Source organism: Labrus mixtus, chromosome 8, assembly GCF_963584025.1.
Source record: "Labrus mixtus chromosome 8, fLabMix1.1, whole genome shotgun sequence".
NCBI lineage: Eukaryota > Metazoa > Chordata > Actinopteri > Labriformes > Labridae > Labrus > Labrus mixtus.
The window spans coordinates 14,496,314-14,508,805 of NC_083619.1; the positions used below are offsets into that span (position 1 = coordinate 14,496,314).

At 40.8% G+C, this 12,492-nt stretch overlaps 1 protein-coding gene across 1 annotated transcript in view; it reads right to left on the bottom strand.

Annotated features, from left to right (window-relative positions):
• Positions 1–12,219, bottom strand: part of klhl24a (kelch-like family member 24a) — a 17,790-nt gene extending 5,571 nt beyond the window's left edge. Inside the window, exons 1-5 of the mRNA XM_061044560.1 lie at positions 11,998–12,219; positions 10,502–10,620; positions 9,539–10,383; positions 7,500–7,684; positions 3,248–3,366 (exon numbers count right to left, since the gene is read on the bottom strand). Of these exons, the coding sequence (XP_060900543.1) occupies positions 3,248–3,366; positions 7,500–7,684; positions 9,539–10,383; positions 10,502–10,576 (1,224 nt within the window). The 5' untranslated portion in view covers positions 10,577–10,620; positions 11,998–12,219. The remainder of the gene's footprint in view (positions 1–3,247; positions 3,367–7,499; positions 7,685–9,538; positions 10,384–10,501; positions 10,621–11,997) is intronic.
• Between the last annotated feature and the right edge of the window lie 273 nt (positions 12,220–12,492).

The following is a 12,492-nucleotide window of genomic DNA, read 5'->3' on the forward strand; positions in this document are numbered from 1 at the left end:
GGTGACCTATTTTTTATTTTTTTGTTGCTTATACTCTATGGAAACAAGACCAGTCCAACAGGACCGCAGGCAAGACAAAGACAAGGATTTTCACCTTCACAAGTTTAGTCTTAAGTTTTTGCCAAAGAGTAAGTGAATGGAAGTAGTAAACTGACGGTCTGCACACGTTTTGTGACACAAATGTAGACTGGCTTTATGTTTGCCAGTGAAGAAACATCTGATTTGGCAACTGAAAATGCAAATTCCATGAATAGTGATTTAGTTGAAGTCAGCGCTGAGGTCTTATGAAAGCCTGAACATGCACGCATGCTCGTTATGGAGGCTTGTTTACAACACTCAGCCTTATTTCCCTGTACTTAAAACTGGAGCATCGGTGCTGCAAATCAAAAAGGGGGAGATTACAGACTGGAAAGAGGAAGTGACTGACTACAAAATCAGGAGGAGGGGAAACTGAAGCCTGAAGATAAACTGCAGACACAGACAGAAATACTTGAAACAGACCTTTAGCTCAATAACATCCTGATCCTGAAATGTAAGACATGAGGAAAGGAAATAGGAAAACAAAATCAAACAAAAACTAACGGATAAAAATCTCCTGGATGTTATCTATTTTTAGTCACTTTGATGGGAAGTAACTTTCTTGAGAAATGAATATGGAAACAGCCATTCCACTCTAAAGTGGCTGCAAAATATGCAGAAAGAAGGGGAGGACAAAAGTGAAGAGAAAAGCATGTGTGTGTGACAGATACAGGAAGTGGCTTCAGACAAGAGTCTCTCCTGGGATGGAAGATCTCTGAGGAATGTGCTCCTCTAGAAAGGCTGATAAAGTGTGTGCTGTTGCCTTTCTACTGTATAATATTTATTGTGTATAATGTCTGGCTTGTTAAATTGCAGGATTTAGTCATTTTAGCATGCGAGTGTGCAGAAAAAGTACATTTTAATTTGGTTTCTTTGAATATTCTGTAATTGTGTGCTAGCATCGAAACAATGTCAGTCCATCTTGTTTTCCCAGTACTGTCCTCCTAACAGAAGTTACTGTGGAGTTAATTGATCACTGTTGTGAAAGACCAGTGTGTAGTTTACATGCATGCACGTGTGTTTGTTGTTTCTGTGGCATGGAAACAAAAGCATGACGGCTTTTGTTTAGAAGAAATACAAATTCAACACAGACTTTTAAAAACACACAATTGTTACACAAGTACAAGAACATTTTGTCTTTCCATTGCTGCCAAAGTAAATAAAGCTTGCTAAGGCTTCTTATCCTATCTTATGTTCTTTAAATCAATACACACATGTGAGTGTCTTGTTAGCCTGAGTCATCCCTGTTCATGCTCTACCTATTTTAACCAAGACAATCAAAGTTGTTCTGCCTTTTGCAACACTAATAACAGATAATGACAGTCCACAAAGCTTTCAGGAGGTAAACATGCCACGGTCTTACAAGTGTACAAAATGTTTAGCATTTAGTCTTTAAAACCACAAATGCTCAAAACGTAAATGCTATGCAATCAAGACTTGTTTTTCCAGTAAATGAACATTTCAGAACACTAAAACAAATATCTACAAATATTTTACAGGTTAAGACCATGTTTGATCTAATGACAGACTTTTCTAATGCAGCATGTCGTAGTCACATGAACAGCCCTGTTCTCTGTTCTGTATATATTTACAGTGTAAGTGTAAATTAGGCATACGTACACAAACCCAAGCTTATAACGGCTTATAGCAGCCATGTATGGACACTCCAGGCTTGTGCGGTTGCAAAGATGAAACAGGATAGATTGGGCTAAGCTAGTCCTTAACTTGGAAGTGTGAGTTGCTGGCACCGGTCCATTAAACTGCCACTGACCTCGAACAACATTGCCCACCTATCCTTGTATTACAGCCTTTAAATAGTAACAGCTCTAAAGTAGAAGCAGTCATCGAGGATTCATGAACAGCTCACGTGTTGGCATTAACTTTTCTCAAATTTCACAACCAAACTGGTGTCAGGTCTCTCTTTCAAACCTGTATTGTATACGGGGGAGTGTTTGGGTCTTGTGTATCTGTTATATGATATAAACTGTTTAGAACATGGTGAAAATGCTGAAAGAGATAAAACAGAGAATGACATTTGTAGGGAGAGACTCTTGAATATATTTTCCATGTGTGGTGTGTATAATGGGTGAATCACTGGCCCAGTGCCTGAAGAACTTGTTTATATGTCTGTTTTAAATAAAGGTAAACTTCCTTCTCTCTGTTGAACCTGCTCCTGTGCTGTCAGGATGTGTGGGATGAGCTTGCAACAGTCATTTTCAAACCCTGAGGCAACATGTGTCACCGGCTACAATAATATAGCATTGCTCCTTGTCAAAGGTTCTCTTTTTTAGATATTTATGGAAGATAGTTGAGAGCGGAAAGCAAGCTTGTGTCAAATGTGATTGAGAGCCTCTAGTGTGGCCTCTTTTCTGACACGGATGAGTGTCATGCCTAAGATGAGATACGTTATTATCGATCATGACAATGCGTGCAAGGCTTTGAGTGTTTAAAAAACAAATTCCTCCATGCCTGCAGGTAAGAGAGTATGTGCTCGCGTGGGACGAGGCTTCTCATTGTGACATGGATGAACTGCAGCAGTCAAAAAGCTCAATGGAACATACTGTTACCTTACCAGCAGATTATAGAAATACTTCACTGTGTAAATGTCGGACCTGTTTGCACCCTACATGTAGATTGAGTACTACAAGATAAATAAAGGAAATATGTATGCTTTTATTGTCTTCATGTTCCTCTGAAACATACCTAATTTAAATTGAAAAAATCCTGCATCACGCTTTCCTGAGAATCTAAACTGCTTACATAAATGCCTATGACTCATACTGGGTTTAGGGCTATGCGGAAGAAGCTGAGCCCTCAAACTGGACTTTATTTGACTCTTTAAAACTGAAACCATGTGTCGAGTTTACAGAAGATACCAGCTATAGACAATCTGAATTGTAAAAAGTCTGGTTAGATGGATGTTAATACTTGTTAAAGCATTGTAGAAATTGCAGAAAGAACACAAAATATCATGCAAATTGAGGAATGGCTCAACAGTAATCTCTTTATCAGAAACAGTGGAAATATTTTGAGATGTATTGAAACATTTTTTTTTACTAAATTCTAACCAAAAACAAAAATGAACATGAATTCTTTGGGGGGGGCTGATTAGCGGCATCTACAGTTGGGTATCCATGCTCCCAGTTGCATTTTATAAATCTAGGCTCACCTTGCCCAGAAGGACACCCATCTTGTGTCTCCAGCGGCCTTTGTTGAGAGAAGCCACCCTGATCCACAGGTTGAGCTGGGAGTTATACATCCACACGTCCCTGCTGTTTATACGCCCACCTGAGAACAACAAAGGACAAACATACCTCACAATAGTTCATAATATCAACAGAAGTTATCAAAATGTTTGGTCCGTTTTTCAGCCAAAGATCCAAAAGTAACTTCAGTACCACAGCTCAGGTTGTGATCATCTATTCCAGCTGATCTGACGTAAATAAGAAGGTTAAAAACTAATCTCAAAGCTTCTTTAGGTGAACACACAGCTTTAGCTTTAATGTGTTTATGTCAAAGTAAGAAGTTATCTCCTAACTGGGGCAGAGCTGTAAGTGTCCTATCTGAATTTGACCTGAACTGGATCTCAAGAGTTAACCTAGCAGATAAAAGGTTTCCTGACACACACACACACACACACACACACACACACACACACACACACACACACACACACACACACACACACACACACACACACACACACACACACACACACACACACACACACACAGAGAGAGAGTCATATTTTAAGCAGATTGGCTATTTAAAGACACACATATGTACACACACATACACTTAGTCTTACGTTTCAGTGTGTATACACAGGTGTCAGATGTAAACATTAGTTTTCAAATTATTTTCAAGTCAAACACACCACAATCAGGATCAGAACTACTACAGAGTGTTATCTCTGGGCAAACATGCACTGTGTTAAACAGAGTAACCCAGACACATATCTAACAAACCCGACACGTGCCTCGCCTGTCTATCGCATTAACCACCCCCAACCCCACTAAACCACCACAAAACACACACACCTGTCTACTCCAAAGACTGACAAAGGTTGGAACCTTTACAAAAAAACATGGTTAGCACAACCCAAACGTTTCAGCATGGAGGACAGAAAGGTTGTATAAAATGTATGTCTACCAATCAAAACTTTAGAGAGAGTAGTGTCAAATTCTAGTTAAGGAGATAAAATGAATTGTTACCAAAACGTCTTTTAAAATACTACATAAATGTTGTGAACACTGCACTGCTATTTGATCCAGTTTCTGTTATCTGCTGTCTTTTCTCCAACAAGCTCAGAAGAAGTGAATCGTCAAGCATGGGTGTAGAAGGGATGCCAACAAGACTCCACCACATAAACAGAAGAGTCAGAGTCAATCAGTGTTATTTCACACCAGGACTTAAATTGATCACATTGTCATGATATCAGTTCATAAAATGATAGATTATGGAAACAAAGAACAGTGCTGCCATCAAATCACTGCTCTCCATTAAAAATCGCTGCCCCTTAGTGAAGAAGAGACAATGCACTAATACCTGCGGTTCAGGTTCAGATTCAGGTAACTGATAGGAGAAATTCTAATTTTGAACACACGCACAGACGTGCATTTGTTGGAGCGAAGTCAAAGTGACGTGACCTCAAAACAGTTGAAGCTCCAAGCTTTTTGTAGTTCTTTGCATTGCTCATGCACAGTTGGCGGTGAAATGTCAATTTATCAGTCCATCCATTACATCCTGTGGTCAGTGCTTAACTTTAAAAAAGAAATCCTTCAGTCCCCCAGTCAAAAACAGAGCTACTGCTGCCCCTATGAAGAGCAGTTTCCTGCTGAACAGTAGCAATCTATACATTATGATCTCTGGAAAATAAATAATTCCTTAGTTAATCACATCCTCTTTCTACTATTACTTTTTAGATGTTTTATTAATACAGGCACAGATGTTATATAGAGAGAGAAAACCCGCCAGTATAAACAAAGATGTCTAGGCCTCTTCTGTATTCACAAGCGAACAAAGAGAAGTTTTTTTCCCCATTGTTAGCTAGCTGACAGACCAGACAGGCAGGTACAGATATCAGACATGTGTTTCATCCTAACAATAAACAGCGCCTCCTTGTAAGTCATAGGCTGCACTGTACATGTTTACTTTTCCTCGTTGCTGTTGGGGGAGTATTACAAGGTAATTGATGAGCAATCATTTGAAATGATACTGCAGTGGTCACACAGAAAGAGACAAGGGAAGGAAGCAAGTGACAGCACATGTCTGCTTAATTGTCTGCTTGATAGAGACACGAGACACGAGACACACAGTCTGCTGCCCTCAAGGCTTCTGTTCTTAAAGATTTGCATGAAGAACACATGTTGAGAGAGAATGTGTAATTATAAGACAGCCTTGCAAATGCTACCTATGAAAGGCGGTCTTTTCGCAACAAAAACTTCCGTTGGTCAAATTCCACTAGCTCATAATGCTGCTAATCACTGTTCTTGACTTGTGACTGTGGGAATAAACATGTGATTTGTGTGACAGGTTTCTGAGAGGTACCCATAGCTCACAGTTACATACAAGTTTACTGCTAATTCAAATGTGACTATGACATGCGAGACTTGTAATGTGTGAGGTAAGCACTAGCGTTTTGCTGCTCATAATAGTAGATAAGGAAAGTATTCACATCTTTCACAGTCATTCTTTCTGGAGTCAGATAGAAAAAAGACTGTTTTGCATTGCCAAATTAAACTGGAATTAAACAAATTGAAGATAATCCAGATTATCTAAAATATTTAGACTAAATATTATAGTTCTCCTTCACTCTTATATAAATCCAGCAAGTTAACTGTAATTCTGACAAAGGGATCTCATTGGATGTTTAGGTCAGCGTTAGTGGGAGTCCCTGTTGCTGCACGAAACCAAAGAGGTTGTGAATACTCAATTGAGCGTCCTATTTAAGACCACAGCTAAGAGCAGCTGTGCTGGGGGCTGGAAGCCCTCCAATGTATTTGCAGCAATTCCCAGTGTGAGGAGAGGGGCAGACGGATTGAATGGAGGTATGTGTGGGAATGTAATTTGTGCAAGATAAAAATAAAGCTGACAAAAGGGGATTATGTGCCAGGCAAATGGAGCAGAAAATGGCAAATACAGCAAATGGAGGGGGGGGGGGGGGGGGGGGGGGGGGGGTGTTGACTTTTCCAGGCAGAGCTTGAGGGTTAGATTGATAGCGAACACGTGAGGACTTGGCACAGTGAGAACATAAAAAAGTATAAACACAGCAGCAGACTCTTGCTGTAGGGAAGAAGATCATTTTTTCCCTCTATATCGCCCTTTTTCATTTTTTTCCTCTGCTCTATATCCTTCAACTGCTGTTTTGTGCAGTACCGTTTTGCTGTTCATATAAAGCATGTTTGAACGTGAGCTGTCCTTGCATGCACATTTGAACTTCTTTCAGAGTACATGCAAGAAAACACGCTCTTAAAGACTCTTAACCTCGATGCCCCGGATCCAAACTCATACAGAACTGGAACTTGTTCACAGCATGTCTGTATGGACTTCGGCAACTACCTGCATCCTGACCTCATTGTCTAAAATGAATGATGTAACACTAATGTCTTCTTTAATCGAGTGTTTTTCACAAAGGAGGCTTACGCCACGTTTGGCACCTTCTCATTCGAAAAATGCAGCAGCCTAGCCAGGGAGCAATGAGAGCTGTTATATCTCCGGCTTAAGTTTATTTCAAGGTCAAGTATAAAGTATAAATCCCAGTCTGTTGACAAAGGCGAAAACAGAATAGGGATGCTTTATTGTTTTATAATGAATATACTGGAAAGCTGTTGAATTCGTGTAAAGGTGGCAACCTCAATGATTGGCCAACAGGAAAAAGGAAGGACTACGCTGGCCAATAAAGGCCTCTCTGAGTTTGTAGTGTGATCCAGATGTCGCTCTCATATTTTCCTTCAACTGCAACAGGCTGTAGCTGTAAAAATAACACAGGGCAAACAGCCACCACGGTCTTTTCTGCCACTCCACTTGGGGATTAGAAGCAGAGCAGAGCACAGACTTACAAGGTCTGTTAAGAGTGTCCAAGGGAAATGTTCTTGTTACTCTTATTAAGAAAAACCATGACCACACTGCATCTTACCAACGACAGTGAAATAGATAATAAGTTACGAATAGATTTAAAGTTGCTAAGCATTCAACATCTCCTTGAGTCATGAAGTTTTTTCTTAAAACATAAAGAAGGTTGACTTGATTTATTTCTAAAAATGTAGACAATCAGCATGCTGTGGTTTGAACTAACCCTAGAAATATGTATCTATATTTGAAATGTGATATATACTTCTATGAATAGCACTTGGCTGATTTTAAAGCCTTGATAACACCATGCTGTATAATTGCTTGTAAAATAATGTGTCTGATATTACCTGACACGAGAATGTCATTGCGGAGGGCACAGACAGCATACTCGGACTTGGTGAACTCAGGTAGTTTAGCCAGTGATTTCCACTCTCCTGTGACTGGATCGTAGCACTCAGTGTAGGGCAGGTTGAAGCCCCCTACTCTCTCACAGCCCCCCACCACAACAATCAACTCAGAGAAGCCAGTCGACCTGCAGACAGAAGGGAGCGGGGAAGAGGTGGCAGATAGAAAGACATGGACAAGTTAGTGATGCGGGAGAATAACAACAATGTTTTTGGCAATAATAAAAACATACACACAAGATCATGTTCTAAACGGCTTTTAACAGGAATGTAGATATTACAGGCATTGTAAGTAATTCAAATAGTCTATAAATTTATACCAAAACAAAGGGCATGAACATGTATAAAGTATGTACATGTTAACTAGAGAAGGTAGAAAATGGAACCAGAGCAGGGAACAGAGTGGTGGTTTCCACAGGGATAAGTGCACTTATCTTCAAGGCCAAGTTCACGTAACAAAGCAGGTATCAATCAAAGGTACAACAAAAACAAACTTGGGGCTAGCTAGACTCAAGCCTGATTTCCATGTTAACAAAGTTTTCCTATTAGGCTGTTCAGTGCATGCCCTGGAAATGAAAACATTTCCTAAAGGAGTGCTACTTACCATTAGTTTAGTTTGTATTATTATGTCATTTTTTTAAAAAGTCAGATAAAGAACAAGGCATAACTGTTATGGGATTTATGAGAACTCAGGAAATATAACCATTCAAATGTGCTCAGAAGAGACAGTATCGCTTAGGCTGGTTCAGCGATGTGATTATCTGTTTGTAGGAGTGTAGTTTGTGTCTTTGTCTTTGTGATTAAATAGATTCTAGAGGCTTCCAACTAGAAAAAAAGGCCCGGTGTGTAGACACAGGAGGAAGGGAAGAACCAGGCATCTGTTTTGAGCAGGAGCATATTTTGCCCTCAGGGCAAACGAAGCAGACAGTGTGGAGACTAACCTCCTGATTGGCCTGCTGATCAGAGCAGATCTGCCTAGATACTGACACAATACACCTGAACTACACATCACACAGCCTTAATAGCAGACAACTGTTTACCAGCACTGTTAACCCTTACTGCATTCTAAGACTCAGAGACAGTTGTGCTGTTGTTTCTTGTACAGCAGGCTGCCACCAAAACAATACATCCAACTGGACACTGAACAACACACACACAAACACTCATACATAAAGACCGGAAATAAAAGTACGTTTGGTAAACACTCCCTAACACATCAGCAAGGTGAGTTACGCTGTTGGTATGATAACAAGAGTCAACTTTTCTTGATTGCTGTTTCTTGCATCACATTTTTTTTTCCTTCCAGCCAACCAGTCTGTGTATGAACATGCCTGGCCTCCTCATTAACATTTCCATTAAAAAAAATGTAGCCTCAGTCAAAGACACACTTGTTAATTCAGCACAATAACACTATCTGTCTGTCTGTCTGTCTGTCTGTCTCTCTCTCTCTCTCGCGCTCTCTCTCTCTCTCTCTCTCACACAACAACAACAACAACGCTGCTGAGGGCACCAGGTTCATATGCAAGCCATAACCTCAAGCAATACAATGTGGGATTAAAGATCCACTTAATGCTAAAAATGACATGTTTTCCTATCTCACGATGAACTTTGCGGTGTAATAGGTGTTTTAACCCAACAAGACAAAGACTGCTGGATGCTTTGAATTTCCCTCGGGATCGATAAAGTATCTATCTATCTATCTATCTAGACTGTGTGAAAAGTGGAAAGGATCAAAGCAAATCTGTGTCCTCTGACAATAGAAAAGAACTGGTGCGCAACCAAACAAGCCATCAGTCATGTGACACACCAAAACATTACACTGTGAGGATTTAATCAGACTAGCAAGTCATACTATCCCGGCAAGTCAAAAAAGGTTGTGAAAGGTCAAAGCTCATAGATGACATTGTTTCCTTTTGCTGATAACATCTAGGTTAGACTATCTGTCTACTTCCTCAAAACTAGTACGTCAACATTTAAGTTACCTGCGTGGACGAGTTCTGGGTGACATCATTTCATTTCCAAGCACGTGGTAGCGTCTGGCCTCGTGGAGAAGCTGGTAGCACTCTGGAGCATTCTGGATGAGCTGATCCCCCTCCACAGTCTGGACAAAGTAGTTAGGGTGCAGAAGTGGCAGGCGCACATGGTGCAGCAAGGCCTTCAACATGGGCTTTCTCTGCTCCACATTGTGATAAACCCATCGCATCACCGCCTCAAACACCACCTCCTCCTTACCAATATACAGTTCGTCACTGGCAGTGTACTCCTCCAGCTCTTCCTTTCGCAAGTCAAGGAACTCCTCATGCTGAGCCACCTCTGAGAAATTGCCTATGGCATAGCTGCGGCAGCGGCTAGCTAGCTGCTTCAGGGCATGGGCGTCTGCAAAGCGCTGGATGCCGAGACAGTTGCATGGGTCAAGTTGGTCCTCCAGGAACTTGGCACAGGCGTCTCGTAGTGTGTAGATCTGGAAGAGGCTGGAGGTCTCAAAGAGGAACTGGACATTTTCGGTCGTGATCTTTGCACGCCCGGTGTAGACGTAGGTGAGGAAGGAGTCCATTGCCTCGGCCAGGATGCCGTTAATCTCGACCAGCATCTCACGGCTCTCACGGTGATCATTACAGAACATGGCTCTGAAGTAGGAAGAGCAGGCAGAGAGGACAGCACGATGGCAAGGGAACTCTCGACCCTGCACGCTGATCACAACATCTGTAAAGAGACGGCAGTCACGAAACTCGTTGAATACCTGCAGGATGCCCTCAGAGTGGGACGCGCCAGAGCAGAAGTCCAAGACATCCTGGGCGGCTATAGTTTTGGAGTCGACCTCAAATACCTTAGGATACAACAACATGCAAAAACATTGATAAAATGTGTGACTTTTAGAAGTTGCAACAAAAGGTAGAAGACAGAAATCACAGAAAAGTAATAAGGCTTTGTTTTGGTGTCAGCACCTTGCGTTTGACAGCTGGTGAGTCTCTGATCCCAGAGTCCTCCCTGTTCATCCGTCTGCCAAGAATCAACACCATGGCTGCCACCTTCAATGTAGACCTTATCTTAACTTTAGGATGACCTGAGGAGGAGAGCAGGCAGCACAGTACCTTTACAAATACATATTTCCATGAAATACAGCATAATACTTCTATCTTGGCATCCATTAAGAGGGGAAAGGAAACTAATTGGATCACTGTAGAACAAATTGAAAACATTCCCCTTAGACAAACAAAGCACAAGTAGAGGCAAAAAGCATTTGTTGAAGAAGGAGAAAACACGTGAGATCAACAAATATTGTTCTCAATCCAGTGGGGTAGTGCTTAAATGTCTTGCATCACACTTAAAGAAAAGTGGTCTCCAGCAGTGAAAATCTGCCCGGCAGCTCTTGCAGCTCATCACTACTTAAAACAGTTGTGCCCTACAGCACAATGAACTGCGTGAGACAGAAGACGATTCAGGCGGGAGGGAGGTTGAGCAAGGGTTGCAAGGCCCACCTACATGTCAGTCAGGTTCGTTTGTTTTGAAAGAGAGTGGGGGCAGGGATGCTATCAGGAACTACATAATCATTGTTTGGATTAACAGGTGCAAACACAGTACAACCACTGATAACCTATTATTAGATATTAGCTCTCAAATCAAATAACAAAGGTACACCATGAGTGATGCTTTGTTCAGATCCATATTGTTAATCATATATTAAAACAGCCCCATGATAATCTAAAAGCTATACGATCTATACATTTGACTCGTATGGCCATGTTGCCTCTGGTAATGTTGGCAGGAAGTCTACCCTTCATCTCCTATGAGGTCATCTATCTCAGGTTATTTTTAACCTTGTGGTTCAGCCTCTGGAGTCTCAACCTTTTCATGTGTGTCATTTGCCAGCAGCAGCACCTCCTCAAGTCATGTTAAAACTAAAGGACAGGTTTAGCCAGAGGTGTCTGACGCATGAAAGGATGATTTATTCTGTGACTAATACCCCATGAGGTGGAATTAAATCTAGAGACATAAATAAGAAAGCTGAATTTCTTAAAAAAAAATAAACATGTAGGCTATTAAGTTATCCTCTGTATCGCTGTTATTCAGGTGAAATAATACTTTTTAAAAAAATGACAGGCTTATGACAAAAACCCACTTGTGTTTTTTCACTTCTGTCCATGTTAACATTTGTTAAACAGTGTTTCAATGAGGCATTGCATGCAACTATTACATTATAATCTCTGAACAAACATGTAAAATGTGTTATGGACATGACCAGGTGCTCAATGTTTCCGTTTATTAGACAAAGGAAATTGCCTCTCGCCGACCGTTAGCCTTGAAAACGTACTTCTAAAAAAAAGTGGTCGAGCTGTTGTTTTACTCTGTTTATCAGATTTATATTCACACCGAAATCAAGAAATAAATCAAAAATGTTCCACTCACAAACGTAAACAACAGTAATCGATAAAGTAGTTACCTTATCCAGAAGTTTCCAGATGAAGCTTCCTCTTCAGTAAGTGAGGGGGGAAAGTGTGGATAAAAATAACCTCCTGAAAATGTTTATCAGCACATTTAACTATATTTTCTTTAAAAGAATTATGGAAAACAAAGCAGGCTGCTGTTCAGCCGAGACATTTTGAACTTCAGGTGATGACAAAAACAAAGAGCTCTAACTAGCTAACAGTAAACACAGAACCCATATATACTTGTCAAGAGAAAAAAAAAAAATCCAGCCCACTGCGCCCCCTCCGAGATGTGCTGCATTGTGGGTAATTGAGTTCAGTTCAACTTGTTGTTTTCTTCTCGTTTGCTCAACGCGACTACATATCCCAACGCCATGTAGTTCTCCACGTGGCTCCCCTTTGTTTGCAAACAAACTGAACTTTCCTCGGAGAAGTACTGCATAACAAAAAGTGACAGCCTTCAAACAATGGAGTCAAAACAATGAGCGTGTTATGGCGTGACTTGAATT